This window comes from Haliotis rufescens, unplaced genomic scaffold, assembly GCF_023055435.1.
Source record: "Haliotis rufescens isolate VD_foot unplaced genomic scaffold, xgHalRufe1.0.p SCAF_8, whole genome shotgun sequence".
NCBI lineage: Eukaryota > Metazoa > Mollusca > Gastropoda > Lepetellida > Haliotidae > Haliotis > Haliotis rufescens.
In genome coordinates this window covers 33,500,313-33,527,304 of record NW_025964372.1, presented here as the reverse complement: position 1 = coordinate 33,527,304, position 26,992 = coordinate 33,500,313, and the positions used below count along the sequence as shown (strand labels likewise).

At 40.6% G+C, this 26,992-nt stretch overlaps 1 protein-coding gene across 2 annotated transcripts in view; it reads left to right on the top strand.

Annotated features, from left to right (window-relative positions):
• The window catches only part of LOC124114409 (centrosome-associated protein 350-like), a 126,322-nt gene that overhangs the window by 29,819 nt on the left and 69,511 nt on the right, over window positions 1–26,992 (top strand). For both annotated transcript variants that reach the window (XM_046474964.2, XM_046474963.2), the window contains one exon: window positions 5,763–5,909. In XM_046474964.2, the coding sequence (XP_046330920.2) occupies window positions 5,763–5,909 (147 nt within the window). The remainder of the gene's footprint in view (window positions 1–5,762; window positions 5,910–26,992) is intronic.

Sequence of the window (26,992 nt, the reverse complement as noted above, 5' to 3'; positions counted from 1 at the left end):
AAGACATAGGATGTGAACTGTACAATGGTAAGCTTTCCCTCCCTCACATTAACTATGACCATGCACTATGAAGAGGAGATCAACTTTTAGCTTACCGTATTCGACGTAATAAGCACCCAGGGCACTCTCAAAATTAGAAATAGGGGGCTATTATTAGAATATTATTTTGGTGGAAAAAAGAGAGTTGAAAGATACATTTCGTGGTTTATGCTGACACACTGAAATGTTTAAATGCGACAGATACATTTTTCCAGAATTTATTTGCCCCTAATTAAGAATGCATAATAACACACGAGTGTGTATTATACGCGAATAAATAAGTCTTGTGTACATTGATCAATCGGAAGGAGTGCTTATTGGGATTGTTCACTAGCCAATATATCAGTAAATATCGCCGTGGGTGCTTATTAGAGCGGCGCGCTTATTACGTCGAATACGGTAAGTCCTTTATCATTACTCTTTAAAGAATCTAGCTTGCTGAATGCCCAGTCACCGTCTTGTAGAAACCCATATGACATGGATGTCGTGCTGTCATGATATTTCAACTGCTTGTGACGTCACAGTTGGACTGAATTTATAAAAAAAATACAAATTATCTGAATATGTAACTGTTTGGGGAAAGGTAAATAGAAGCTTGTAAATGCAGTGTGTGGTTTTTGTTGCACAATACTCTTATATACTACATAACATCAACAAATCTCCGAACTCATTTGTTAGGTATCGCTTTTGCCACAGGTTACTTTTGGTGTGTCAGTTGTGTAGCCTGTGTGGCCTCCGTTACCTGTGATACAGACCGCACATCAGCCTCTCATTGAGTCGACAAGTCTTTGGAAGAAGGCTTGAGGAATCTGTTAGCGTAACACTCATTACGATGTCTCCACACTCTGATGCGGCCATCAGTGTATGATAGATTGAATCTTGAGGAGACAACTTGTTGCAACTGTTGATGTCGCCAACATGGGGACCACTGCAGACATTGGCAGTGACGTTGAGTCAGTATGGGCCCAACGGAAGGACGACATCTGATTTCTACTGCTCTTAGATGACGAACTGTGTCGGCTGAGACAGGATGACGTGGACCTTGAATGGTTGCAGCTCTCTGTGCTGCTTGTCACCCGAATGTAACAGCCTTGCACTGGAATTGTGGCCCTCGGCCATCCAGAACAAGGCCGGTGTTGGACACTGCCTGTCTGTTGATGCCTTGCGACCAATCAGGTGATGGTAGACACATGACATCCAAACTGCCTCTCCACTGCAGTAGAAACGAAACGAAACGAAACGAAACGACTGAGTTCCTGCGACATGCACAAAATGAATGATGTAAATTGTGAGCAGTTTTTCTTCAATGCGTCTCTTTACGTGTGTATACATTTCTTTGTACAAATTACTATATTGTGCTTTTCACAAACAAAAAACTTGACTTGTGTTTCTTTTGCGGTTGCGTATATGTGCAAGCTATAACGAAGAAGACTGTTCTAGAGTCAGGGTTCCTGATGATGCATCATTCCCACGTCAGTGTTGGTACCCAGGAAGATCCAGGGTTGAATGGGTCTACAGCAACCCGTAAAAGGAGATATGCTTGTTGTAAGAGGCGACTAATGGGATCGAGCTATGTTTCACCCCTTTACGTGAACAAACAGAAGATAACACACTTGGTTAATAAAAATGTGAATTTTCCCATCAATCATTGCCAGACATGATGATATACAATTTCAATTGTATTTCCTGTCACACTGGGGTTTTTTTTCAGAGAATAGGGTTTTTGGAGGTAATTGTCTCAAACAATTAACATGAAATAGCAATCAGCTGTGCACACATTTTCTCCCACGATCTACTGACGATTCAGTTTCAAAATACCCAAAGAAATATTAATACAATGATTGGAAAAAATTGTAATTGAAACTAGTATTGTACAAGTTTATTCTTTCCTCACGGCCAAAAGAAACTTGACATGTGTGAAAATATTAGTTGTTTGAAACCAAAATATAATGTAAGGGAAGTTCTCTTTGCAATTGTTTAATACATCAATAATAAAGGTTATTCAACAGTAGCAACAAGGCTACTGTAAGTAACTGATATGTCAAGACTGCTAAGTCACATGTGGGATCCAAAATCAAATTTGCGTTACAAAAGGTCCAACACTGAAGTCAATACAAAGTCAATTCACAACATGAAAAATTATCTCTAATATCATGTCTGACCACCTTCAGTATAAATAGAAGCTAACACATGCCTACGCATCGATATAGTGAGTATTCTGATGATGTCATTTGAGTGTGTTGCTATTCCCCTGTCAAAGCTTGTGTCTGTTGCTGTCTGTTGTGTGGTGTCTGCTGTCTGAATCGAATCTGGCATTCAAGTTGGTCCCAAAGATGCTAGATTGGTGACATGTCTGGAGAGAGTGTTAGAGTGAGAATGATAACATATAACAAAACCCTTAAAAATGTCAAATTTCTAGTTGTCCTTATTGTTCCTTTACTCAAATTTGGGGCCCATGAAGATCCGGGGTAGAATAGGTCTTCCGCAACCGATGCTTGCCGTAAAAGGCGACTTTGCTTGCAAGAAGCGACTAACGGGATTGGGTGGTCAGGCTCACTGACTTGGTTGATGCATGTCATTGATCCAAATTGCGTGGATCGATGCTCATGATATCAATCACTGGATTGTCTGTTCCAGACTTGATTATTTACAGACCACCGTCATATAGCTGGAATATTGCTGAGTGCGGCGTTAAACAACAAACAAATACTAAAATTTGGGCAGTTTGGCAAGGACTATAGGACTAGTGCCAGTTTGTAACGTTTTAAACACACACACACACACACACACACACACACACACACACACACACACACCATACATACATACATACATACATACATACATACATACATACATACATACATACATACATATGAAATAATAATAATCTACAAACTGGCCCTTGGAAATATGTAACAGTGGTCAGATTACTTTCAGTGAGCACCTCACATATTGCACGAGAGTGAAACAATGCATAAGACCTTTGCTTATCTAATTAATGTTCAATACATGAATAGTGTTTGTCAGATTGCTGACACTGAGGTATTTCTAGAAATAGCTCTCAGATTAATAGTGCTTAGTCAGCATGTTGGATATCTATTATAACGAATCATGTTAGCACAGGTTGTCTAGCACAGAAAATATTCAGATTGAAAAAACGGGGCTCTCGTAAACAATTGTCACACCCGTGTTTTCCAGGTGAGCGTTTGACAAGTCCCAGAATGGAGTGCACTCAGCACCTTGTCAAACGTCTGTCATCTGATGACCTTCTGTACCCCGATCACTTCCACTCTTCACCCCCCACCAACTCCCCACCCTACCAACTCCCCACCCCACCCCTGTTTGCTCCATCGAGAAACTGCAGGCAATGGGAATTGACTACAGTTACTGTATGCTCTTTGAAAATCAAATGCAGAAGACATTAAACATTTAGTTGCTTTGATCTGATGTTTGTTTTGAGAAAACTGCATGCAGTGTGTCTGTGTCATCAAGAACAGTCTTGTTATGAGATGCAGACTACAGTCTGTGCCCCAAACTTTGAAGTCTACTTGCCCACACTTGGCTCTTGGCATCATTTGTAGGACATATTAGTTCTAACATGTCAGTGAAGCACGTGTCTAGTAAACTCAGCTATAATTAGACCACATTATAACACTAATGCTACCATCACACCAAAGTAGTTCTATCCCGTTCTACCCCGTTCTAAACAAAATACTAGAACGGGCTGTGAAAATGGTAGAAAGCGTAGTTTGGCGTAAAATACGATGCTAGTTCGTTCATAAGCAGTCCTCAATACGTTTATCTCGTTCTTAGCCAGTCCAAAATACGGCAATTCTGTTCAAAACACGTCTTTCTCGTTTTAAGTACGTTGTCAATCCGACTAATTGCAGAACAAGATGGACGGGATAAAATTTTGAGCAGACTCAAAGTTCTGGGGCCCCCTCCCTGTCCGAGCCCATCCATGAAGTTCGTAAAAAGACTGTCAATAGTTGCTACTACGTCCACTGCGTTCATACACAGTTGGAGCCCGTTCGACAACATTTTCACGAACGTATTGAGAACTAGTTTGGTGTGATGGGGGTATAAACTCCACAGGATATGATACTCAAATATTTTTTGAACAGACTGATATGGACTATAATTAGGTGAGCTTACTAGTCCCAAAATAATTTTAATGGACTTTGTCTTCGGACTAGTGGTTAAAGTCACAGACTACAGAATAAATTTACCTTGCAGATAAATCTAACAAACCTCATAAAGTTAGTTCTTATAGTTTAAAACTGCATATGTCTAGAAGAAGATTCAGGTTAATGAATCTCTGTTCATCCGGTCCACTGGAAAATGAAACTGGTCCTCAGACATATTGCTTGTCACTTACTATGTTCAGAACCACTGACAGTGGACATTCAGGGTTTCATATGACTCAGGAATTTCAACAAAATGCTGGCAATTATATTTTCAGTGCGCCATTATTGAAACAAAATTTGAAACAATGGTTGCGTATTATTCATGAACATGATGAAGTTTGTATGCTAGAAAACAGTCTCAATGACTATTTCCTTTTTAATTATTTTTAAGTACAAAGTTTATTTTCTTGCACTGTAATTTTGTGAGGTCCCAGGTTAGGCAGTCAGTCCTGTGTGTCTGTCCGTGGAGGAGGCTCCAGCCAACAGGGAATTAAAATAAAGCTGAAGTTACTGAAAATGATTATAATTAAATTTAATAACTATCAATTTGAAAGTATCAGGTGTTGAGGATGCTCTGAATTCACTGTGATGAATAGGTGATAGGTATTAACTGATGTAAGCTTGTCAATCCGAAATAAACAAAACTGAAATGTTGAAGTTTTTCTAGTTTTCAATTGATAAATTCATGACTTTTATTTCTGATGGCTGCTTATACATAAAAATGAGTCATGAATACTCTCAGATGTGAAAGGCCATGGAGAAGAGTAGTGCAATAGTAGTAAACCAGCTTGATAAATATAATAATCACTTTAATAGAAATGAATATTGCTGACAATGTCAAAGTCAGCCATTTTCCTCCCTGTCGCTATTCAACCAAAAGGGAATTAACTTTAATCTGAAGTTTCATAAGTCTTGCTAACTGACACAGGCGGATTTGGAATTTTCCTGATTTATGTGATATATTTATGACTAATTGCAATTATTGAAGCTATTGATTGTTATGCATATTATCGACAATGTTATGGGCATTTTTATGTTTCTATTGATACAGATGTATCAGAGGAGAAACAATTGCAATACATGGAATCATCGATAGTTCGATATATTGTTACAATTCTAGTGGTAACGATTCAATGAACTTTTGATTCATTGTGATACTCTGTAAAACGATACAATACGCATATTATGGAGGTCTTGTTTTGATACAAATAAGTCTTTTCAAAGATGACATGTTTAATGGTCTGAAAACTAATTTTACAATACCATTTTTGCTGATATGTATATGAAGTCTAGAGCCACAGATGACCCAAATCTACAAATTATGTCTGGTGTCTGTTCATTCATGTCCTTACATGTTGGCTTTTACAGTGATTACTTGAAGAGAACTTTTCAAGCTGAAATTTTGCAGGTTCGATGTTCACAATTACCTGGGACCTTTGTCTGCTTTAATCATTTTCAGAGTTCAGCAAACAGTGAATTGGTTTGCCTGCACTAGTATCCCGGGACAACTTTCTCACTCTTTCCTTCTTTCAGATTCGCAGAATGGAGCACCGTCTGGACGACCCTGATCGTCACCTCCCACCACCAACCGCTGACCTTCGACCTGTAGTAGACTTGGGACGCGAGCTGGACCAGACATACACCGTGCGGGACCAAGTAGCAGCAGCTGCAGCAGCCAAGGTAGGTCATGTGACTTGCTAACACGCTGTTCCCAAACGTCTTCCATTCACAGGCTAGGCAGGTCATGTGACTTGCCTACAAACTGTTCCCCAAAATGTCTTCCTTTCACAGGCAAGGCAGGTCATGTGACTTGCTAACACGCTGTTCCCAAACGTCTTCCAGTCACAGGCTTGACAGGTCATGTGACTCACTCGCTCGCTCACTCACTCACTCACTCACTACTGTCATATGACTGGAATTTTGCTGAGTGTGATGTTAAACACCAAACAAACAAACACGAAGTCAATTTTTATCAATATGCAACAATCTGTTCTCATTAGGCTATCTATTAGACTGCATTTGATATGATGCACTGATTCATCTGAGATTGATGTGATTTGACTGAATTTAATTATAGTGTGCACAGCATTTAGCCTTGGTTAATTAGCAGAGTGCCCTAACAGCTCCTGCCTTACATCAGTGTAATCTAGTGCTGATTTAAAGCCAGTTTACACAAATGTAAGAACACTGTGTTTGACAGCAAGTCGGCCAGCACACAATGTTGGCAGGTCTATTATGAGTGTAGTGGGTGAGCCAATATTGTCCCACCCAGATATAAAGCCTTTCCCTCTTTGGCCTTACCTTATGCTGTGTCCGAGACCCTGCCTGGCATTATTCCATGACTTATAGCCGGGCTAAATAGTCTGCCACAATGTAACCCATTAACAAACTGTGGCCACCTACAGCCGACTGAAGCACCTTGGTGGGGATGTGAATTGGAACACTAAATTGTCCATTTGTCAACTTCACATTTGAGGGCATATTATGGAGCTACTTCTAGCACCAAAGACAGTCTTTGTAGTGCTATAGAATACACACTTGGTGGGGCTATCCAGTTCCCTAATGGGAATTGATCTGACCTGTCATACTGGCTCTTTTACCTGTGAGTGAAGGAATATTGCTTTAATGCTACATCAGCAAGTTTTTAGAATATTCATGGCATTGGATTTCTGGCAGAATACGTCTCCAATACCTTAGCGTTTTGTACAACCGAGTTATGCCCAATCAAACTAGATGGATAATTTTGGTAGGCTGTTCATAAGGAAGACCAACTCTTAGCTGTGACTTAGCTGTGACTAAGATGTGACTTATCTGTAAGCTGTGGCTAGGCTGTGACAAGATGTTCTCAGTAATTAATCCTCGATTAATCAGTGTCAACTCAGTTTATTGCCTTTTACAGTGACTGACTGATTGGACTATCATGTAGGTACGATGTATTTACAGCAATCAAAACAAACAAAGCTTGTCAGTGTAGATAATCTTCATTGTGTTACAACTGCAGACAGAAACTGCTCAGTCCTAGCTGTTGATCATGTCCGGTCAAAATTTAAGAATGTCCAGACAATACCAGACATTTAAGATTCCCAGTCGGAAATGTCCGGCGCATATGACGGTTTCCGGACCCCTGGTGAAAACCCATTTCACCATAAATAGGTGTAGGACGCTTCTTGCGGCCATATTTATTGCCCTCTCTACCTGCGTTAATGACTGGTACTAATGTTGGGTCAGACATGCTCACCTATAATGAAGTCAGGTTCTTGACTTTGTCCTTCCAGTATCTTGGACTCTTCTATTATGTCTTGTGACAGAGATAGGAATATCAATACCCTACATTTTTAATTACTATGTATTTACCTGCTGTGCTGTATAGGGCATGTACCTGACTGTACACTGTGGATCTGCTCCAGTAGCTCCCATAACCCATAGGGACCTACACCTGGTTAAACCCAAACTCTGTCAGTCTGGTGCAACGAGGGTAAGTGGGTGAACTGCTGGTAGCCAATGGGGACGTACACCCAAGGTAAACCCACACGGGACCTCTGTCGGTCTGGTGCAGCTAGGGTAAGTGGGTGAACCGCTGGTAGCCCATGGGGACCTTTTACCTAGGTAAGCCCACACGGGATCTCTGTCGGTCAGTTGCAGCTAGGGCAAGTGGGTGAACCACTGGTAGCCCATGGGGGGCGTACACCTAGGGTTAGGGCAAGTGGATCCACACGGGATCTCTGTCAGTCTGGTGCAGCTAGGGCAAGTGGGTGAACCACTGGTAGCCCATGGGGACGTACACCCTGTTAAATCCACACGGGATCTCTGTCGGTCAGTTGCAGCAAGGGCAAGTGGGTGAACTGCTGGTAGCCCATGGTGTCGTACACCTAGGTAAGCCCACACAGGATCTCTGTCAGTCTGGTGCAACAAGGGCAAGAGGGCGAACCGCTGGTAGCCCATGGGGACATACACCTAGGTTAGCCCACACAGGATCTCCATCAGCCTGGTGCAACTAGGGCAAGTGGGCGAACCGCTGGTAGCCCATGGGGACATATACCTAGGTAAGCCCACACGGGATCTCTGTCAGCCTGGTGCAGGTAGGGCAAGCTGGTGAACCGCTGGTCACCCATGGAGACATAAACCCACACAGGGACCTCTGTCAGCTGTGTTGTAAACAGGAAGCCTTTATTGGCATTTAGAAGCTGGAGGAACATGATTACATGACACTTTTTTATGAAAAACAACTTCTTATATTCTTTGTAACGACGTTTGAGAGCTACTTCTTGCCCTGTCATCAGGTGAATACATAGTAAGCCTATAGAGTTAATGTCGAAATATATGATGATGTGTTTACAAAAGGTAGGAATAATGTTTGGTCCAGACTTGAACAGGCCTATGTCATATAGCTGAATTCGGCGTTAAACAACAAATATACACATTGTTATGAAAACATTGAACGTGATTGTTCATAATGGACTGACTTGACATATGAGCAATCTGACTCCATCTGACACAGTTAGTGTTGTAAGGCCTTGTGATTGATCAACAGCGACATAGTCTGACATTCTATATGGCAGAACCATGTGCCATGTGACAGACATTTTGTGACAGCTGCCCTGTGAATTAAAAAATGTGACTGACGCCATGTGTCAGGTCAGTTACCAACCTTTGATACCCCGTATATGAATCTGACACAATAGTTCCTTAAACCTTTGAAATATATCTCAGAATAAGTACGCTTGCAAGTGGGTACAGTTATACACTGCTTGTAGCAAAATTCTTGCAATATCACGGGGGTGGGGTGGGGGGGGGGGGGGGGGGGGGTGGAATACAGACAGACATGTTTTTTCTCAAACACATGATAATAGATTAGTGTAATATAAGCATATGGGTATGCTGAAACTTTATTGAATCGCATCAGTGTTTGGCACATTGCCATGCATGGTCATGGGCCATTGAGCATGGCTGCCATGTGGGTGGGGGAGGGTAGGGGCTCAGTTATGGCGTTTTTTTAATCGAAATATTAGGACCAACCAATCACAATACACTCTCTATTTTTTACTTTCTAAAAATGAACCTTTGTCATTGAAAGAAAGTTCTGTATGAATGGTTGTTGAATATCTTGGTTAATCCCCATACAATTATCAGGGAGGTGACTTGAGATCATGTTTATTTGTGAAGTGTTTTCCTCCTGAATGTATTATCAGAATTTGGTAAGTGTGAATTCAAATGAACTGAAAAAAATTAAATTTGTAAGCAGGTGAGCGATCAAGGTTGGAACTATGCAGGGTTTTACACAACACAGAAATGAGCGTCCAGCATACACAAATGTTTAGAATGGACACAGAAAAAACCTTTTTGCATTGAGGCACTCAATAATATTTATTGCACCAAACTCTTGATAAGAAATATATATAGTCCTGTATTTAAAGAAATGATCAAATATTACAGTACAGTATTCTTCACCATTTCATTACTTTACAGGCCCTTGAAATTATATCTTGGGGGTCCCCTGGATCCCTAGTGTTGTAGGTCAAGGTAAAACCCTGAATATTCATGAGCTGTATGTGTGCATTTAAATAGTTGTAGTTTGTTGTGTTATTGTCAGGGAAGGAATGTGTGTTAAATATAGCCTGTGAGGTACCATAAACATCAATACATGAGGAGTCAGCCATTAATCCTTGTCCATTGTCAATACCCTACAGAAATGAGACCTGCGTTGGTTTGAGGTGTCCTTAAGCTATTATCTCCTTAATTCTCTTAACGTATACGTCCATGATTATATCGTGTTTCCTTTATGTTCAGTTTGTACCTACATCTGAAGAAAAGATCCAAGTACAGACACTACTATACCCCTCACAATGACCCTTTAAAGACTGCCTCTCTTAATGAGGAGATTTATTCTTCTTGGAGATTCAAGCTTCTTTACATATGCATGCAATAAATTTATGTTGACATTGTGGGCCAATCCTAAATAATGACACGTAGTGGGTTTACTGGTATGAATGATTCCTTTCAGCTCCAAGGGACAGTACGGACAAAGCATGCTCACAGTTGAGACGAGTACTGTCAATAGAGAGTGGTCAGGCTCGCTGACTTGGTTCATGCATGTCATCGATCCCAATTGCGTGGATCGATGCCCATGATATTAATCACTAGATTGTCTGGTCCAGACTGCTGGACAGCTTTACAGACGGCTGTCATACAGCTGGAATATTGCTGAGTGCTGCGTTAAACAACAAACCAAACTAAAACTGTCAATAGAGAGTTTATTGGGCAGCAAGTCTCCTGGTTGGGCAGGTGCTGGTCTGGTGGGACCTTCATGAGCTGCTGCTGCCCTGTGCATGCTGGGACTCTGATGCGTACTCCCGTGCTTGACTTCGGGTTTGGTTTTGGTGGACTTGCATACCTTACCAGGGGAGATAACTCATATTGTCACTTCTCTAACATGTGTTGCAGACACGGAAAAGAAATGGTACAGTTTCTGGATGCAGTTTGGCCCAAATATGCTAAACATTAACTGTCAAACGTAATTTCAAAAACTGCAGGTGTGAAAAATCGGGTTTATACTCATGGCATTTTGAAAGTCAAAATAGTGCAAGTCACATTGATTGATTTAGCCTGGCAAGTAATTTTTTAATCTGGCAGGTGCTAGCATCTAATTATATTGATTAGATTCACTTAAGTCTGTGGGACCAGGTGATAGGTCCAAAATGTTCAGCCAGGATTAGCAGGGACTCACAAATCATTGGCCTGTGCTGTAATGTAACTGCCAAACTGTTAAAAGTGGCATTAACCTCATCTAACTCTCCTGTGGGGACTCAGGGTAGGATTGGTCCCCAGCAACTTTTCCTTGCCCTGCGAGCTGATTTTTTTATTGAGAGGTTAGACTCAGTGATTTGGTTGATTTGTTTGTAGCCCAATGGCGTGGATCATTCATCTTGATAGCGGGGGACACAGGTGGCCCAGTCGTCTAAGGCGCCGCGATTCGCTGTGCAGAGTTGCATCCCTTGGGCACGCCAGAAACCTATGATTGTGGGTTCGAATCCTGGTTCGCCCCGATTATGTTTCTAGGTTTGTCAGCACCATACCTGTGCTCGTGGGTTTCACCGAAGAGGTAAACCTCTGAGACCTGCATCACTTCGGGCTTTCCTCCCACATTAAGCTGACACGCCGCGATATAACTGGAATACTGTAAAAAATGGCGTTAAACCCAACTCACTCACTCACTCATCTTAATAGCAATGAGTAGATTGTCTGGTTCAGACTCGATTATTTACAGGCCGTCATGCAGCTGGAATATTGTGGAATGTAGTGTTAAACAATAATTCTACCATGAATTTGGAAATTACTTGATTCTTGTTGGTGAATCAGAGGTTGTCAAATCACAGTAAACCCCCTCTGATAAAAACAGCTGATTTGATACCCGCATCACTGCGGAAGCTGATATGCAAAGTGCAAAGTTGAGGTTGGTGCAGTATCCAGCTTATTCCCAAGACTAACTCTCTGTCACCATGTAAGTTGGTGGGAGAGTGTGAGTTAGATGATTTAATTTTTGTTTAGGAGATAAATATACTGTGTTTTCAATGTAGAGCTAGGTAACCTGTAGACTCATCTGCGCTAAATTTAACATTTGAAACCTCATGCTGCACGTTCCGTTCCAAATTAAATTTAGGGTGGCTAAATCTACAGGTCTACATTGAAAACACAGTATGTTTGTCTCCTGAACAAACAAGCAGTCATCTAACTCCCACTCTCCCACCAGCGTACATGGCTTCATTGGTGCCAAGCCTATTATAAAGTTGGAACTTTCATTGGTGCCAAGCCTATTATAAAGTTGGAGCTTTCATTGGTGCCAAGCCTATTATAAAGTTGGAGCTTTCATTGGTTCCAAGCCTATCATAAATTTGGAGCTTTCATTGGTTCCAAGCCTATTATAAAGTTGGAGCTTTCATTGGTTCCAAGCCTGTCATAAAGTTGGAGCTTTCATTGGTTCCAAGCCTGTTATAAAGTTGGAGCTTTCATTGGTTCCAAGCCTATCATAAAGTTGGAGCTTTCATTGGTTCCAAGCCTATCATAAAGTTGGAGCTTTCATTGGTGCCAAGCCTATTATAAAGTTGGAGCTTTCATTGGTTCCAAGCCTATCATAAAGTTGGAGCTTTCATTGGTTCCAAGCCTATCATAAAGTTGGAGCTTTCATTGGTTCCAAGCCTATCATAAAGTTGGAGCTTTCATTGGTTCCAAGCCTATCATAAAATTGGAGCTTTTATTGGTTCAAAGCCTATCATAAAATTGGAGCTTTCATTGGTTCAAAGCCTATTATAAAGTTGGAGCTTTCATTGGTTCCAAGCCTATTATAAAGTTGGAGCTTCATTGGTTCCAAGCCTGTCATAAAGTTGGAGCTTTTATTGGTTCCAAGCCTATCATAAAGTTGGAGCTTTCATTGGTTCCAAGCCTATCATAAAGTTGGAGCTTTCATTGGTTCCAAGCCTATCATAAAGTTGGAGCTTTCATTGGTTCCAAGCCTATCATAAAGTTGGAGCTTTCATTGGTTCCAAGCCTATCATAAAGTTGGAGCTTTCATTGGTTCCAAGCCTATCATAAAATTGGAGCTTTTATTGGTTCAAAGCCTATCATAAAATTGGAGCTTTCATTGGTTCAAAGCCTATTATAAAGTTGGAGCTTTCATTGGTTCCAAGCCTATTATAAAGTTGGAGCTTCATTGGTTCCAAGCCTGTCATAAAGTTGGAGCTTTTATTGGTTCCAAGCCTATCATAAAATTGGAGCTTTTATTGGTTCCAAGCCTATCATAAATTTGGAGCTTTTATTGGTTCCAAGCCTATCATAAAGTGAGCTTTCATTGGTTCCAAGCCTATCATAAAGTTGGAGCTGTCATTGGTTCCAAGCCTATCATAAAGTTGGAGCTTTCATTGGTTCCAAGCCTATCATAAACTTGGAGGTTTTATAGGTTCCAAGACTAATTTGGAGGTATACATTGGTTCCAAGACTAATTTGGTGGTTTTATTGATTACAGGACTAATTTGGAGGTATAATTTGGTTCCAAGATTAATTTGGAGGTTTTATTGGTTACAAGCCTATAAAGTTGGAGGTTTTATTGGTTCCAAGAGTAATTTGGAGGTTTTATTGGTTACAAGACTAATTTGGAAGCCTTATCGGTTATAGATGTTTGTATTTCAACACAATACAGTGAAAATGTCCTCCTGTATTCCAGTATGAAGGTATTGCAATATCAACTGTATGAAATAGATGTTGACATGTCCCGTTAATACACATCAAACACCGGTACTATCTGCACTGTGCAGTGTACACCATTCCTCTAAGTTAGTGCTTCTTGGCCTTTTCCTGAGACTACACACATGCTCATCTCATATTGATTATATTTACCATGCATAGCTTTACCTCTGTCATGTGTACTTGCTTGATAGCATTGGAACGAGACAGGTGAATCAATTTCCATAATTGAAGTCATTAAGTAAACTGTCGACATGTGAAGGTATGCTGGTGTGGAGATATCATTATGTCTGTGGTGGGGCTTGTGAAGGACAAGTATATTAGCTGTGGGTTGACGGACCAGAAGAGGCAGGGATAGAAATTCACACTATCTGCTTGCTAACCTGAGTCAGTTTGTCTAATGTTAAAGGTATCCCAAGGTTTAAATTAGGAGGGTAGGTGTGGTAGTGCAAGTCAGGAGGGGTGGTGTGAGGTTGGAGGTTAAGAGGGGTGGGGGTGGGAGGGGGAGGGTTAAATGTGGATGTGTGAAAGTCAGGAGGGGTGGTGTGGGGTTGGAGGTTAAGAGGGGTGGGGGTGGGAGGGGTAGGGTGGGGTAGGGTTAAATCTGGATGTGTGAAAGTCGAGGGGTGGTGTTGGGTTGGAGGTTAAGGTGAGGGGTAGGGTTAAGTCTGGATGTGTGGAAGTCAGGTGGGGTTGGATGGGGTTGGAGGTTAAGGTGGGATGGGTAGGGTTAAGTCTGGATGTGTGGAAGTCAGGAGGGGTGGTGTGGGGTTGGAGGTTAAGGTGGGATGGGTAGGGTTAAATCTGGATGTGTGGGGTTAGGTCTGGATGTGTGGAAGTCAGGAGGGGTGGTGTGGGGTTGGAGGTTAAGGTGAGAGGGGTAGGGTTAAGTCTGGATGTGTGGGGTTAAGTCTGGATGTGTGAAAGTCAAGTTTGGGAGGTTGTTGATTGAAGTTTGATGGCCCCTGGTTTGGATGAGAAGAATAGTGAGTGAGTGAAGGGTTCAGACAGCTGTCATCAATATTCAATCACTATCATAATGGGAAACGTTTTAGTTAGTACATGGATAATTCACAATGATATTTATTATTTAGGATATGAAGATTTGCACAGGGATTTGGCTAGACATACTCAGAGGCATATATTAGGCGCTACAGTTAATATCAGTAAAACTTCTCATTTAGAATTAAGAAATTCCCCATTTTCACAGAATTTGTATAAACATTAAAAAAAACTTCCAATTTTGAACAATATCACATATTTTCCCAATTTACCTGCCAAGGGCAGTGAGTCTGGAATCCTAGATAAATCCCTGTGACATTCAGGTCATTCACTTGTTAGAAAGGCGAGTTCGAAGTCCCAGTGATGAAGTGAAAATCAATGATGACTATTTGTTCCGTGGCGTTTGATTATGATGCCATGAAATATAAATCTGATGTAAATGTAGAGAATAGGTATTTGTCGATACAATTTCCACAACTTGCCAGGATTCCGTTTGTTTGTGCAGGCTATAATGAATCACATTTATATTGCTATTTATAAGTGCTGTTCTCACTAATCCATTTAATCTTTGTCCAGACACCTTCAACAGTGATTGATTACTATTGCTAAAGGTTGTTTATTTTTATGTAGAATTTGTATGGAAAAGGATCTTTGTTCAATGCTTTGACAGCAAGGACACAAAACATATCAGCGGTCATTTTGTCTGTCAGAATTGGACTACCTTAGGAAGTTGCTAGCCATAAAAAGTGTCATGTATTCCTACCTTATGATTTGATTGACCACTCGTTTGGGATTATTTAAGAACTTAAAGGCAAAAACATGATATCAATTTTTATATGTAAATATGTCTACAATAAAAAGTGCAATAATAATTACTTATTTTAACATTAACACACTTAAAACTGTGACATCATTCAGTGAAATATTGCAACACAAGCCCCTCCCATTCAACTATCAAAAATCACTTGCTTAGCCAATGAAATACCATGGATTCACTTGCAATTTATATATCGTCTGTTATAATATCCTGATTAAGATCCTTGGGTCGCGACTTTGTTCACAGGTGATGCAGGTCAGGTAATTATTTAGATGTTCTTAGAGGCCGATTAGACGTCTATGCTTGGTGTAAGAGGAGACTAACAGGATCTATTGCATTGATGCCATTGATATCATTGATATGCTGCGATTTCCATAAATGCCCTTGATGACAGTGATGGGTTGTTTACGCAAATCTGACAATGCCCTGTTAACAACGAGAGGAATTGTCCACATTATACTCGTAAACAGCTTTTGTTGAATTGTGGGCTCTGGGGTGTCACATGTGGAGCGTTATTGCACTCTTCGTATTTAAAAGTGAAATGTGATCCAAACAAACAGGATCCCCTCAGCAAAGGGTGGTGTTTGCAGTTCAGAAAGTATATTGTGCATGATTTAACTTCTGTTCTTATCTATTGTGTGTGTTTTGGATGTCAATAGACAGAACTGACTAACATTGAAATCAAAGGAGAGGGATTCCAAACTGTCCTCACTTGAGCTGGATTGGGGGCAATCTGAGATCTAGGATAGTGTGCGGCTCAGCCTGCATAGTCCCTGCACTGAAGGCACCTCGGGGGTAAGGACTAATCAGCAGGTTTAATGTCTCACACCTTCAGTATGTTCACTATTTCATTTGTTTATTGTTTAACGTCGCACTCAGCAATATTCCAGCTATATGACAGTGGTCTGTAAAGAATCGAGCCTGACCACCCGATCCTGTTAGTCGCCTCTTATGACAAGCATAGTCGCCTTTTACAGCAAGCATGGGTTGCTAAAGACCCATTCTTACACGGATCTTCATGGGTAGTACCTTCAGTGTGTAAGTCTGCGACTTTAGCCACTAGTCAGTCTAGTAAAACATATTATGGTCTTGTAAACTCAGCTAAAAATAATCCTTTAAAAAGACTAAAATCTTCTGACATACCTTTGAAAGACAGAACAGTTTTAGCACAGACGGCTAAGATCTTAATTTGTAACATTACGGTTAACAATGACCATTTGAGCTTCATGTCTGTTTCCGATTGCTGGTAATTCAGTGTAAATTCAATCCTTGAGCAAGGACAAGAGGATTTTAGAAAACAACAGCCATATCTACTGAAATTCATCGAGCATGTATACTGCAGTGAAGAGATTTCAGCCTTGTGCAAGTGTACAAAGACTTTAGATGGACTTATCTGCTGGTTAGAAGGGTGAGTTAGGTTTGAGAAGTTTTGACAACAACGTGGTCGTACAAACAGATGAAGTACAAATATTTGGCCATTCTTTTGTCTGCTGATTGTGAGGTATGAATATTGATTAGCTTATCAGCAAACTTATAATAATAATAATATTATAATTATAATAATAAATGTACTGGGCCATTGTGAAGATTCAGGGTTAGAATGGGTCTTCAGAAACCCATGCTTGTCACAAGAGGCAACTAACAGATCAGGTTGTCACGCTGACTTGGTTGATACATGTTATCGTATCTCAATTGCGTAGATCAATGTACATGATATCAATCACTGGATTGTCTGGTCCAGACTTGATTATTTACAGACTGCTGTGATATAGCTGGAATATTGCTGAGTGAGGTGTTAAACAAAACAAAACTTGGCCGTGAGTACATAAAAGCAGTCCCTTTGCTATTTCCACTTGCTGCAGGCCAAAGGACCAGCAATGGAGACAGCCCCTGGATGTATCTATGTGTTTTCTGTGATGTACAGGATATAACTTTGATAACACATGGCACTGACGTGTTATATTTCCCATATAACATATAGATGTGACCCAAGCACATATTGTCTGAACATCGACTGCAATTTGCTTTCCTTGCTCATCGTTGTGGTGCAAGGTCAATATACAATTGATTGATGTCTTGTGTTTCATTGTGAGTGTATGCACGCTACCTTGCTGGAGTACTGCATGTGCAGCAAGCATTCCTGTTGGGTGCCGCAGTACTGCATATGTGCAGCAAACAGTCCTGTTTGGTGCAGCCAGTGAGAGTTTGTTCACTGGAGCAAGGAAACAAACCAGGTCTGACTCTATGCTTCACTGGACTTTAGTACCTGGACCTAATTAGGTGGGATAATCACTTGTGGTTTGCATTTGTTGTGGTTTTGTTGAACACAGTGTTGAGGTAGGTCATCGCTGCCATGTGTCAAGATACCCCACCATTCGCATGTACACACCGGTAGGGATGTCATCATATGTCTCGATGTTGATGTATTGGTCAATTGTTTGTCAGTATTGTCTTGATACAAATATATTCCATGGTGAATTAATAATTAGTTCTCACGGAAGCATTTCCATTTATTAGATTACCATGGTCAAAATGAACAAAGAGACGACAGAAAATTCAATGTTTAACATTTAAAGGATCAGCCTAGGTCTTATTTTGTATTTCTCCCGAGTCGATATATCGGTACGAAGATGGCACCCCTATGCACCGTGCATGGGATTCCAAGGTGAAACCACCATACAGTCAGCTGCATCCGTGTGTGGATGCTGTCATTGTTTCATCTGGCTACATTCTTTATACAAGGTACAAGAAGTACCAGAGTATGTTATCATATACGTTTAAACATGTTGTTGTTTGTTGTTGAATGCCGCACTCAGCAATATTCCAGCTATGTGACGGCGGTCTGACCACCTGATCCTGTTAGTTGCCTCTTACGACAAACATAGTCGCCTTTTATGGCAAGCATGGGTTGCTGAAGATCTATTCTACCCCGGAACTTCACGGGTCGTTTAAACAAGTACAAGGATGCGATAGGTGAATGATACAAATTACCAGAGTATGATATTTGATTTATTCAATAGAACCAGGTATCATATTATACAGGGTTCACTCTAGGAATTTTCTGACATAGGCCCTCAATGTGAAAATTTCTAAAATTCCAGAGGTACACCCACATTTGGCCATACAGCACAATATTAAAATGCCCCATTGTATATGAAAATGTGGGCCTTTTTTTCAAATTTAGGGGCTAAAAGCACAAGGCCCCACATTAGAATTATCCCAGCATAGGATTAAAATAATCCAAGGATACGGTATGTGATTTGTACACAGTGCCATAGTATGATATATGATTTGTTCACTTGTACCAGGGGCGGTCGGGTAGCCTAGTGGTTAAAGCGTTCGCTCGTCACGCCGAAGACCCGGGTTCGATTCCCGACATGGGTACAATGTGTGAAGCCCATTTCTGGTGTCCCCCGCCGTGATATTGCTGGAATATTGCTAAAAGCGGCGTAAAACCATACTCACTCACTCACTCACTCACTTGTACCAGGTATCAAATAGGTTTAAAATAGTCCCAGGATTTATGTGATTTATACAAAGTACCATAGTGTACTTTATGATTTATTTACTTTGGCATGATATGTATTATAAATAGTACCAGGGTATGTTGTACCAGGGTACTTTATGCAGTAGTACCAGGGTATTGTTATCTAACTGTGATGTGATATTTAAGAAATAAACCACGAGTGGGAGTTGTTTATTGTACAATATAACACTGCAGGATGAATAAACCATGACGGACACAGCCCCAAGTGGTTTATTCTCCCTACAGTGTTTTTTTTTGTAAACAATGTCCACGATTCGTTTATTTCTTATATGAGACAATCTTTAAACATATATAACAGAATTTAAATAATGATGACTCCCTGATTACAATCCGACCTTGGCAATGTGGGACAAGTCCATTTTATGAACAGGGGTTAAGTCTGGTATTTCCCGCATATTCTCACATTTTTCATGTTGATTATCTGTACCTTACCTCCCAATAACTATTGTCTCTCCCACTTTTGGGTGCGATCGATCGTTTGGTCATTGCATTTATCTACGTTGCCCAGCTACATCAATGGGGAACAACTCACTATACACTTCTCTCTGGAAAAAACAATCTCATCCAGTTTATGACATCATCAAATTGCGAGCGCATGTTCGAATCAACAGAAATGACGTCATGTCTTACAATGTTTTATTGTGACATAGACCACGCTTCATTCTTCAGTGCGTTATGTCACATAGCTATCTTATATATTCACTTATGCCAGACTATATGTATTTGAAGTAATACCAGGACATGATATACCAGTATGCTTTATGCAATAGTACCAAGTTACGATATGCTAGTATACTTTATACAATAGAGCATTTTTGAGTTTCGTAGAATCAGTATGACACACATGTGAGTGTAATTTCTATGATCCATTATTAGTTAATCCTTTTGAGCTCCCCGTTTGAAAAATGCACTGATCACGACCACCGTCGATCAGGCTCGCTGACTTGGTTGATGCATTTCATTGTATCCCAAATGCGTAGATCGAAGCTAATGATGTCAATCACTGGATTGTCTGGTCCAGACATGATTATTTACAGACCTCTGTCATAGCTAGACTATTCCTGAGTGCTGAGTTAAACACTAAACAAACTCACACATTGCAGTGAGTGAGTGAATTAATATTTAAGGTCACGTCAGAAATATTTCAGCAGTATTGTGACCAGGGGCCCATTCCACAAAGCCATGTTAGCGCTACAACTGATGTGAGTCTATGTTAAAGTATTAGAGCTACGATCGTCTTAGCGCTACAATCACTTTTTGGAACGGGGCCCAGTACATTACAGAGGTATGGGCAGAGTGTTGGTTGAAGTCTGTGTAACCACTGAGTGTTTCACTTATTTCTTGTTGCCACCTGTTATTAAGCATTACACTCAACTTGTCTCAAGGAACAAGGGATTAAGTAGAGGAAATTAGTTTTTCATTGGCCTCGTGCTATAGTTCTGGAGCTTTTGGATTCTGTTGAGAGTTGTGGAAGATTCATGACGACAGAGATCTAAGACAGAATGTCCTCCACTTGCATCCCTTGGTAGAACAGTGGACCTGTGTCTCCCTGATTACTCTGCGTGATGTATGTTAGTATATTATATTTGCACAGTCCACTGACATTCACCGAGCCGTCCATCGTGTAAGGAGTTGTGTGGACAATATCACATTGAGGCCTTTATCTTTGTATGATTGCCTCTTGAATTGATCTTGGTTGGATCTGAGCCAACATGGCTAGCATTCTCCGAGCTTATTCCATGGCCCAATCTTGGCCCCTATCATACAAGCTGACAAGCATGTTTGCTGGCATACTGACTGACTGCCTTTCTGGTGGAGAGCTCTGTATTCAAGGCCTAATGTCCTCAGTGTTATCTGCTATGTATGTGGGCAGCCATGCCATATACCCACGTCACGCCTTTCACAATGATAAGCAGTTATAAATTTGTCTCGCCACAATGGGTAAGTGCACAATGTAGATCCTGCAGTCACAGAGCTGGGAACAGGGACCAAGAGCTCCACACTTCAAGGGTCTTCTTTGCTGAACTGTGTCGGCTTGCGAACTATAGAGCTGCTTTATTGAATGGGTGGGGAGCGAGGACAAGGCTCACAGTTGTCTTTGCTGGTGTTCCTCAAGAATCTTCTCCAACTTTACTGAACACTGTCGGCTTGAGTGTACAGAGCTGCATTTGACGAAGAGTTTATTTTATGAATGTGATGGGGATGTCTGGTTAGCGATTGTGAACTAGTCTCACAGTTGTCTTTGCTGGTGTTCCTCAAGAATCTTCTTTGCTGAACAGTGTCAGCTTGACAGTGGTGTATGATACACCATGATCCTGTTGTTCCTTTAGTGTATGTGATGGAGAAGTGTAGATGGTAACAGTGCCTAGTTCATTAGCTGTTGTTGGAGGACCTTCATGTCAGCTTTTGTGGAGAGTGGTCTTTGTTACACAGACACAAAGGATGTTGCTTCAGTTCATGTGTAGGAGATTACTCATCAGCTGGTGTCAGTGAAGAAACACTTTGCGTGATCGTTCAGAGTTGTCTGCCTCTGGACATGTTTGAGAACGATGAATCTTTAATGGATAGCATTTCAATTACCACAAAGCATACTGAGTTACCAGTTTACTAGCCCTGAGCGTGAATTAGCCTCTCATCTTTTCGTTCCTTATCGTGAAACCTGAAGGGTACTCTTTAAATATACTGTCTTATGAATCCCCAATAGTTTCATGGAGTATCTGAAGAGGATCAGCACAGACATAGATATAATATTTATTGTGCAAGGTGATTGAAGCAATTGAACACCTACAACGCACTAGCTGTTTGAAAGTTCTAGTTATAGACAAGTGGACAAGAGTTACTTTCTGCTGGAGGAGAGCGTCAAGGAGACAAGTCAGCTCCTGGTGCTAGTGTGATGCATCGGTGTGTGACCTTCCAGAGGCTCCTGTCTCCATCTTGCTGAACTGTACACACCAAATCTGAATTATTGCAGATACGTCTTCATACAAACTGACAGTTCTGTTGGTGGAAGTTTGACAGTAGGGATGTCTTTGATTACGAGGAGCATTTGTGGTCAGCTTGATAGATAAAACTACACAAGTAAGTTTCAACAACATATTGTTTACCTGAAATGGAAAATCTAGTATTGCAGAATTTCTGCCTGAGGATTTTTTAAGATGACCTTGAAATGTATAACTGAAATTATGTCTGTGAAATAATCCTATTCTGAATCAAAGGCTGTAATAGTAATTTTCCGTAATGACGGTTTTGAGGATGGGGCTATCAGTGTTTCAGATTTCTTTCAGCTTAGGTGTGTCATGATCAGTGTTTGAAATTTTGTGAATTGCTCCTTTTCGTTAACCTAATTTAAATAGTTTAAAATTTAGGGATCCGTAGTTTCATACACTGATGACAGTCATAATAGGTGACCAAATGGATCGGGTGGTTAGGTTTCGTAACTGATGATTGTTTGTCATTGTACCCTTTTCAGCCTTAGAAATTGGCACTAGTCCTATCGTCCTTACCAAACTGCACAATAGTAAAAGGTATCCTAAGGACTAGAAGAATTTGGCCCATTGTAAGGGTTTTGCTATATGTTATCATTATAAGGCCTAGTGGGCAAAAACTGTTAGTTTCTAACCCTGCTTATTGGTGGATTGTCATCATATAATCACTGGCTTGTCTGATCCAGACTCCAGATTATTTACAGGCCACCTTCCTGTAGCTGGAAAATTGCTGAGTGTGGCGTTAAAAAAACCCAAGCAAACAATACTGGAGCCTAGGGCCCCTGTAAGTCATGAAAGATGTATGATAACAATGAAGAACGTTTTTATGAAAAACAAGAACAAAGTCCTGCATTGACTGTTGTGATCCCTGTAGGAGGGAGAGGCTGGCTGTGTGACATGTGCTGTCTTGTTCAGCTATTACTGGTTCACTGCACGCCAAGGAGAACAATGGCCTAAACACTTGCTTATCAAGAGATTACAGTATAAAATCCTTTATTCATAATGGTAAATTACTGCAATTAGTAGATACTAACACTGGTTCTTAGTAAAAATTAAATGTTCAAACTATGAAATGTTACATTATATATTTCCTGGTTTGCATAAGAAATTAAATGACAGCAGGACAAATAGTTTGAATATTAGAAAATTGACTTGTCATATATCATGTCAACCTTTAGAATCTTGTATCCTATTTTTTCTCCCCCTGCTACATATACCGTGTGGCAGGGCTCCTCATGGACTAATTACGCCTTGTGTGTTGACATATCAGCTAGACTGCGTGTGTGCACACACCTCTCACTGGCGGCTGCCGGAAGGCTTTATATGGAGGTGGATCCACCACGATTTATTAGCTTTATGGTTATTGTCTTCTGGCAGCAGTTGATTGCCTGGGAGCTGATGATAGGCAGCAGTGCGGTCCATTTCAGACTGTCTTTTGTTTCAGAGAAAAATACACTGACACCGAAAATGAAATGTATATCTTTGAAATGTATTTCTGTCAATTAATTCTATTCTGAATCAAAGGCTGTCAATAATTGTTAGTGAGGACGGCCTAGAGGATGGAGGTTCAGTCTTTCAGCTTTGGTGTATCATGATCAGTACAGAGCAAAATACACAGACACTCTGAAAAACACAATACTTTGGTTTCTCAATGTATCAGAGGTAGACACCTTTGGTCATATCCAACTAGTCCACAGTTCATTTTGGACTGGTGGTTTATGTGAAATAGCTAGATTTTGGTAGAAAACCAAAGAGGTACCGGGTAGTCCCTCTGGAATTTCACTAGTCTCACTGTGTCTTACCCTGGACACTCAGCATGTTCAGTAATTGTTTTAATTTGTGCCTATTTTAATTGCAAGGACCAATGTTCAAAATTAAGCATAAACATGAAGGGGTCGTTGTCAGAGTTCTTATGTTAAAAGTTAATATTTAGGAGGTCCCTGTATTCGAATACCATTTCAGCCAATCTCAAAGACCCCAGGACATCACTTAATTTCAAAGACTGAAAGGTTTCAAAATGTTTCTGGTTTTGTTGTGCTGGGTGACTTTAATGTGAAGGCATAGTGATTTTAGTACAGTTGCAGGAAATTCAATCAAATTGATGCTTGAATCCTTTGAAAGTACAGAAATTCATTTGTTCATAAGTATGTATTTACAATATAAATTCACTGAAATATCCCAAATAGACCATGAAAAGCTCTCAGCATTGGGCTCTTCACTAAACTGCGGCATGGTATCTCAGTGGGCTAGCACTATAAATCGGCAACAATCCAGACTAGTACAAGCAGACAGACACGCACGCATGTACGTCACTATATAAGTGCAATAATCTTGGACACGTCGTTAAACCCAATTTCACCTCACCTTTAAGTCCACCAGCCAGAACTTGTATGTGTGCATTATTTTCTGCAGATGTTTGTCTTTATCCTATGGACTAGTATCAGCTTGTCTTTCTAGACTGACTGAAATTTAACTAGACTCAACCTTTGGACTTGTAGCTAAATTCACAGACTGATGATGTGCATGGATCTTGATATATATTTAGACTTCAGGTTCATCTCAACAGTTTTGAGCTGTGTGATGCTGTTGATAGAATTGTTTGTCACTAACGATAGCCTGACCATGTTGTGCAAGGTAGCACAATAGACCCACAGGGTTAGATATATGTGAGTTTATATATTACCTTTGCTCTTGCTCTGGAAATACAAAAATTCTGACGCTCGCTTTTGTAAAATCAGCATGACACACATGCTCGTATAACAGTGTCTATACATACTGAAGTGTTTTACAGCATGTATATATTGTAGCCCTGAATTCAATAGGAAGGTAAACATGTTGATCAGTTTCTCATGATAAATTGGCTCTAAAGTAATGACATGGGGTGGTATTGTTCACCCAGGCCAAACTGAGATTATATGCTGTGTGTGTGATATATCCTATATCCACCAGTGAGTTCATTCAGTCAATACCAACACAATACTACATGTAGCATGCCAGAGTAATTGAAGGATGTGGGAGTTGATATTAAAATTCATTATTGTGTGGACATGAAGATGCAGATTTCCTTACTGTGTAATTACTGACACCGGGATCTGGATTCAGTTATTGGGTGAAATTTTGGTTTTGTATTCAGCAATATTTGAACCGTGTTTTAGCTATCTAAGCAGAGAGTACAGCAATAGAAACTAAAAGCTTTCGTCCACTTGTCCTTATGATGATAACATATAGCGAAACCCTTGTAAAGGGCAAATTTCTTCCAGTTCTTATGATACCTTAACTATTGGGCAATTTGATAAGGACTATACAGCATTAGAAATTGGCACTAGTCCTGTAGTCCTTGCCCAATTGACCCGTGAGGATTCCGGGGTAGAATAGGTCTTCAGCAACCCATGCTTGCCGTAAAAGGTGACTATGCTTGTCGTAAAAGGCGACTTGGGGGATCAGATGGTCAGGCTCGCTGACTTGGTTGATGCATGTCATCGATCCCAATTGCGTGCATCGATGCTCATGATATTAATCACTGGATTGTCTGGTCCAGACTTGATTATTTACAGACTGCCGTCATATAGCTGGAATATTGCTGACTGCGGCGTTAAACAACAAACCAACCAACCAACCTTGCCCAATTGCCCAATAGTTAAGGTATCATAAGGAATAGTAGAAATTTTACATTTTCAAGGGGTTTGCTATATGTTATCATCATAATGGACTTGTGGACAAAAACTGTTAGTTTCTACTGCTGCTTTAGGACTGGTGTCAATTTCTAACGCTGGAGTAAGGAGTGAATGTTGTTTGTTATCAGCAGTAATCCAGCTGTATCACAACGTCCTGTAAGCGGTCAAGCCTGGACCAGGCAAACTAGTGACTGAAAACATGGACAGGTAATGAAGACACACCATCAGCCATGTTGCAGTCAGTCCATATCCACTTTAGTCATCTTTTGTGACGTGTTCTAACATGTAATCCCAACAGGATTAATCAGATGCATGGAGTCGGCACACTGAAGATCCTGATGTGAAGTGAAGACACACCTTGGTGTCCTTCTTGGTGATATCGCGTGAATGATGCCAAAACTCATTTTCTGACCCTTGGCTGTGTCAGTTGTTGATAGTGTGAACTTGCAATGTGCGCAGAGTTGATAAAATTCTAACCTGTTCAGAGTGAATGAGTGAGTGAGTTGGGTTTAACACCGCTTTAAACAGTATTCCCGTTATATCACGGTGTTTCAGCTTAATGTGGGAGGATAACCTGTTCAGAGAGTTTATGGATGTCAACTTCTTTGTTATGAGGATAACAACGTTTAGGAATATATGCTTACTCCCGACGTTTCTGAGGATATGCTTATTCCTGATGAGCATATCCTCCGAAACATTGTGTTCCTCATAATAAAGAAGTTGACATCCATAGATTTTCTTTCTTTTGTGTATCACTTCTCAATGCTTTTCAAAGACCTTTTCCGAAACGTCTAAAGTGCTTGAAAAAATAGGGGGGCACGGGCGGCCCAGTCATTTAATGCACATGCCAGAAACCTATGATTTGTGGGTTCGAATCCCGGTTCGCCACGATTATGTTTCTAGGTTTGTCAGCACCATACCCATGCTCGTAGGTTTCACCACAGTGGTAAACGTCTGAGAACTGCATCACTTCGGGCTTTCCTCCCACATTAAGCTGACGCGCCGTGATATAACTTGGATACTGTTAAAAGCGGCGTTAAACCCAACTCACTCACTCACTCACTTGAAACAATAAACATGAGCATGATGAGTATTCTTTTGGGAAATATCAGTCTACAGAAACTGCTTATCCATTCATCATTGTTGCCACTCCGGTTTTCTTGAATTACAGGTATAACACATGCTGTTAATGAGTTACGTTGTAGTGTTGTCACCAATCCATACATCCATGGCAGCAAGCAACGTGTGATGGGGCCAGATTGTTTTTATCCATAATATCTGAATCTTGGGACTCTTTAAATTTTGAATTATTAACATAATGGTTAGTGCAAAGTCCCTTGATATATTTTTTGGTTTTGGTTAATTTATAATGGCCCTACAAAGCCACAATTCTACAAGCCAAAACTAATGTAATGTATGGACTTGTATATTTCTTCAAAAATCTGGTATCAGTTGTTTATTTAACTCAAAGAATCTGTCAGTGTTTTCGTCAACTGAGGAGTTTT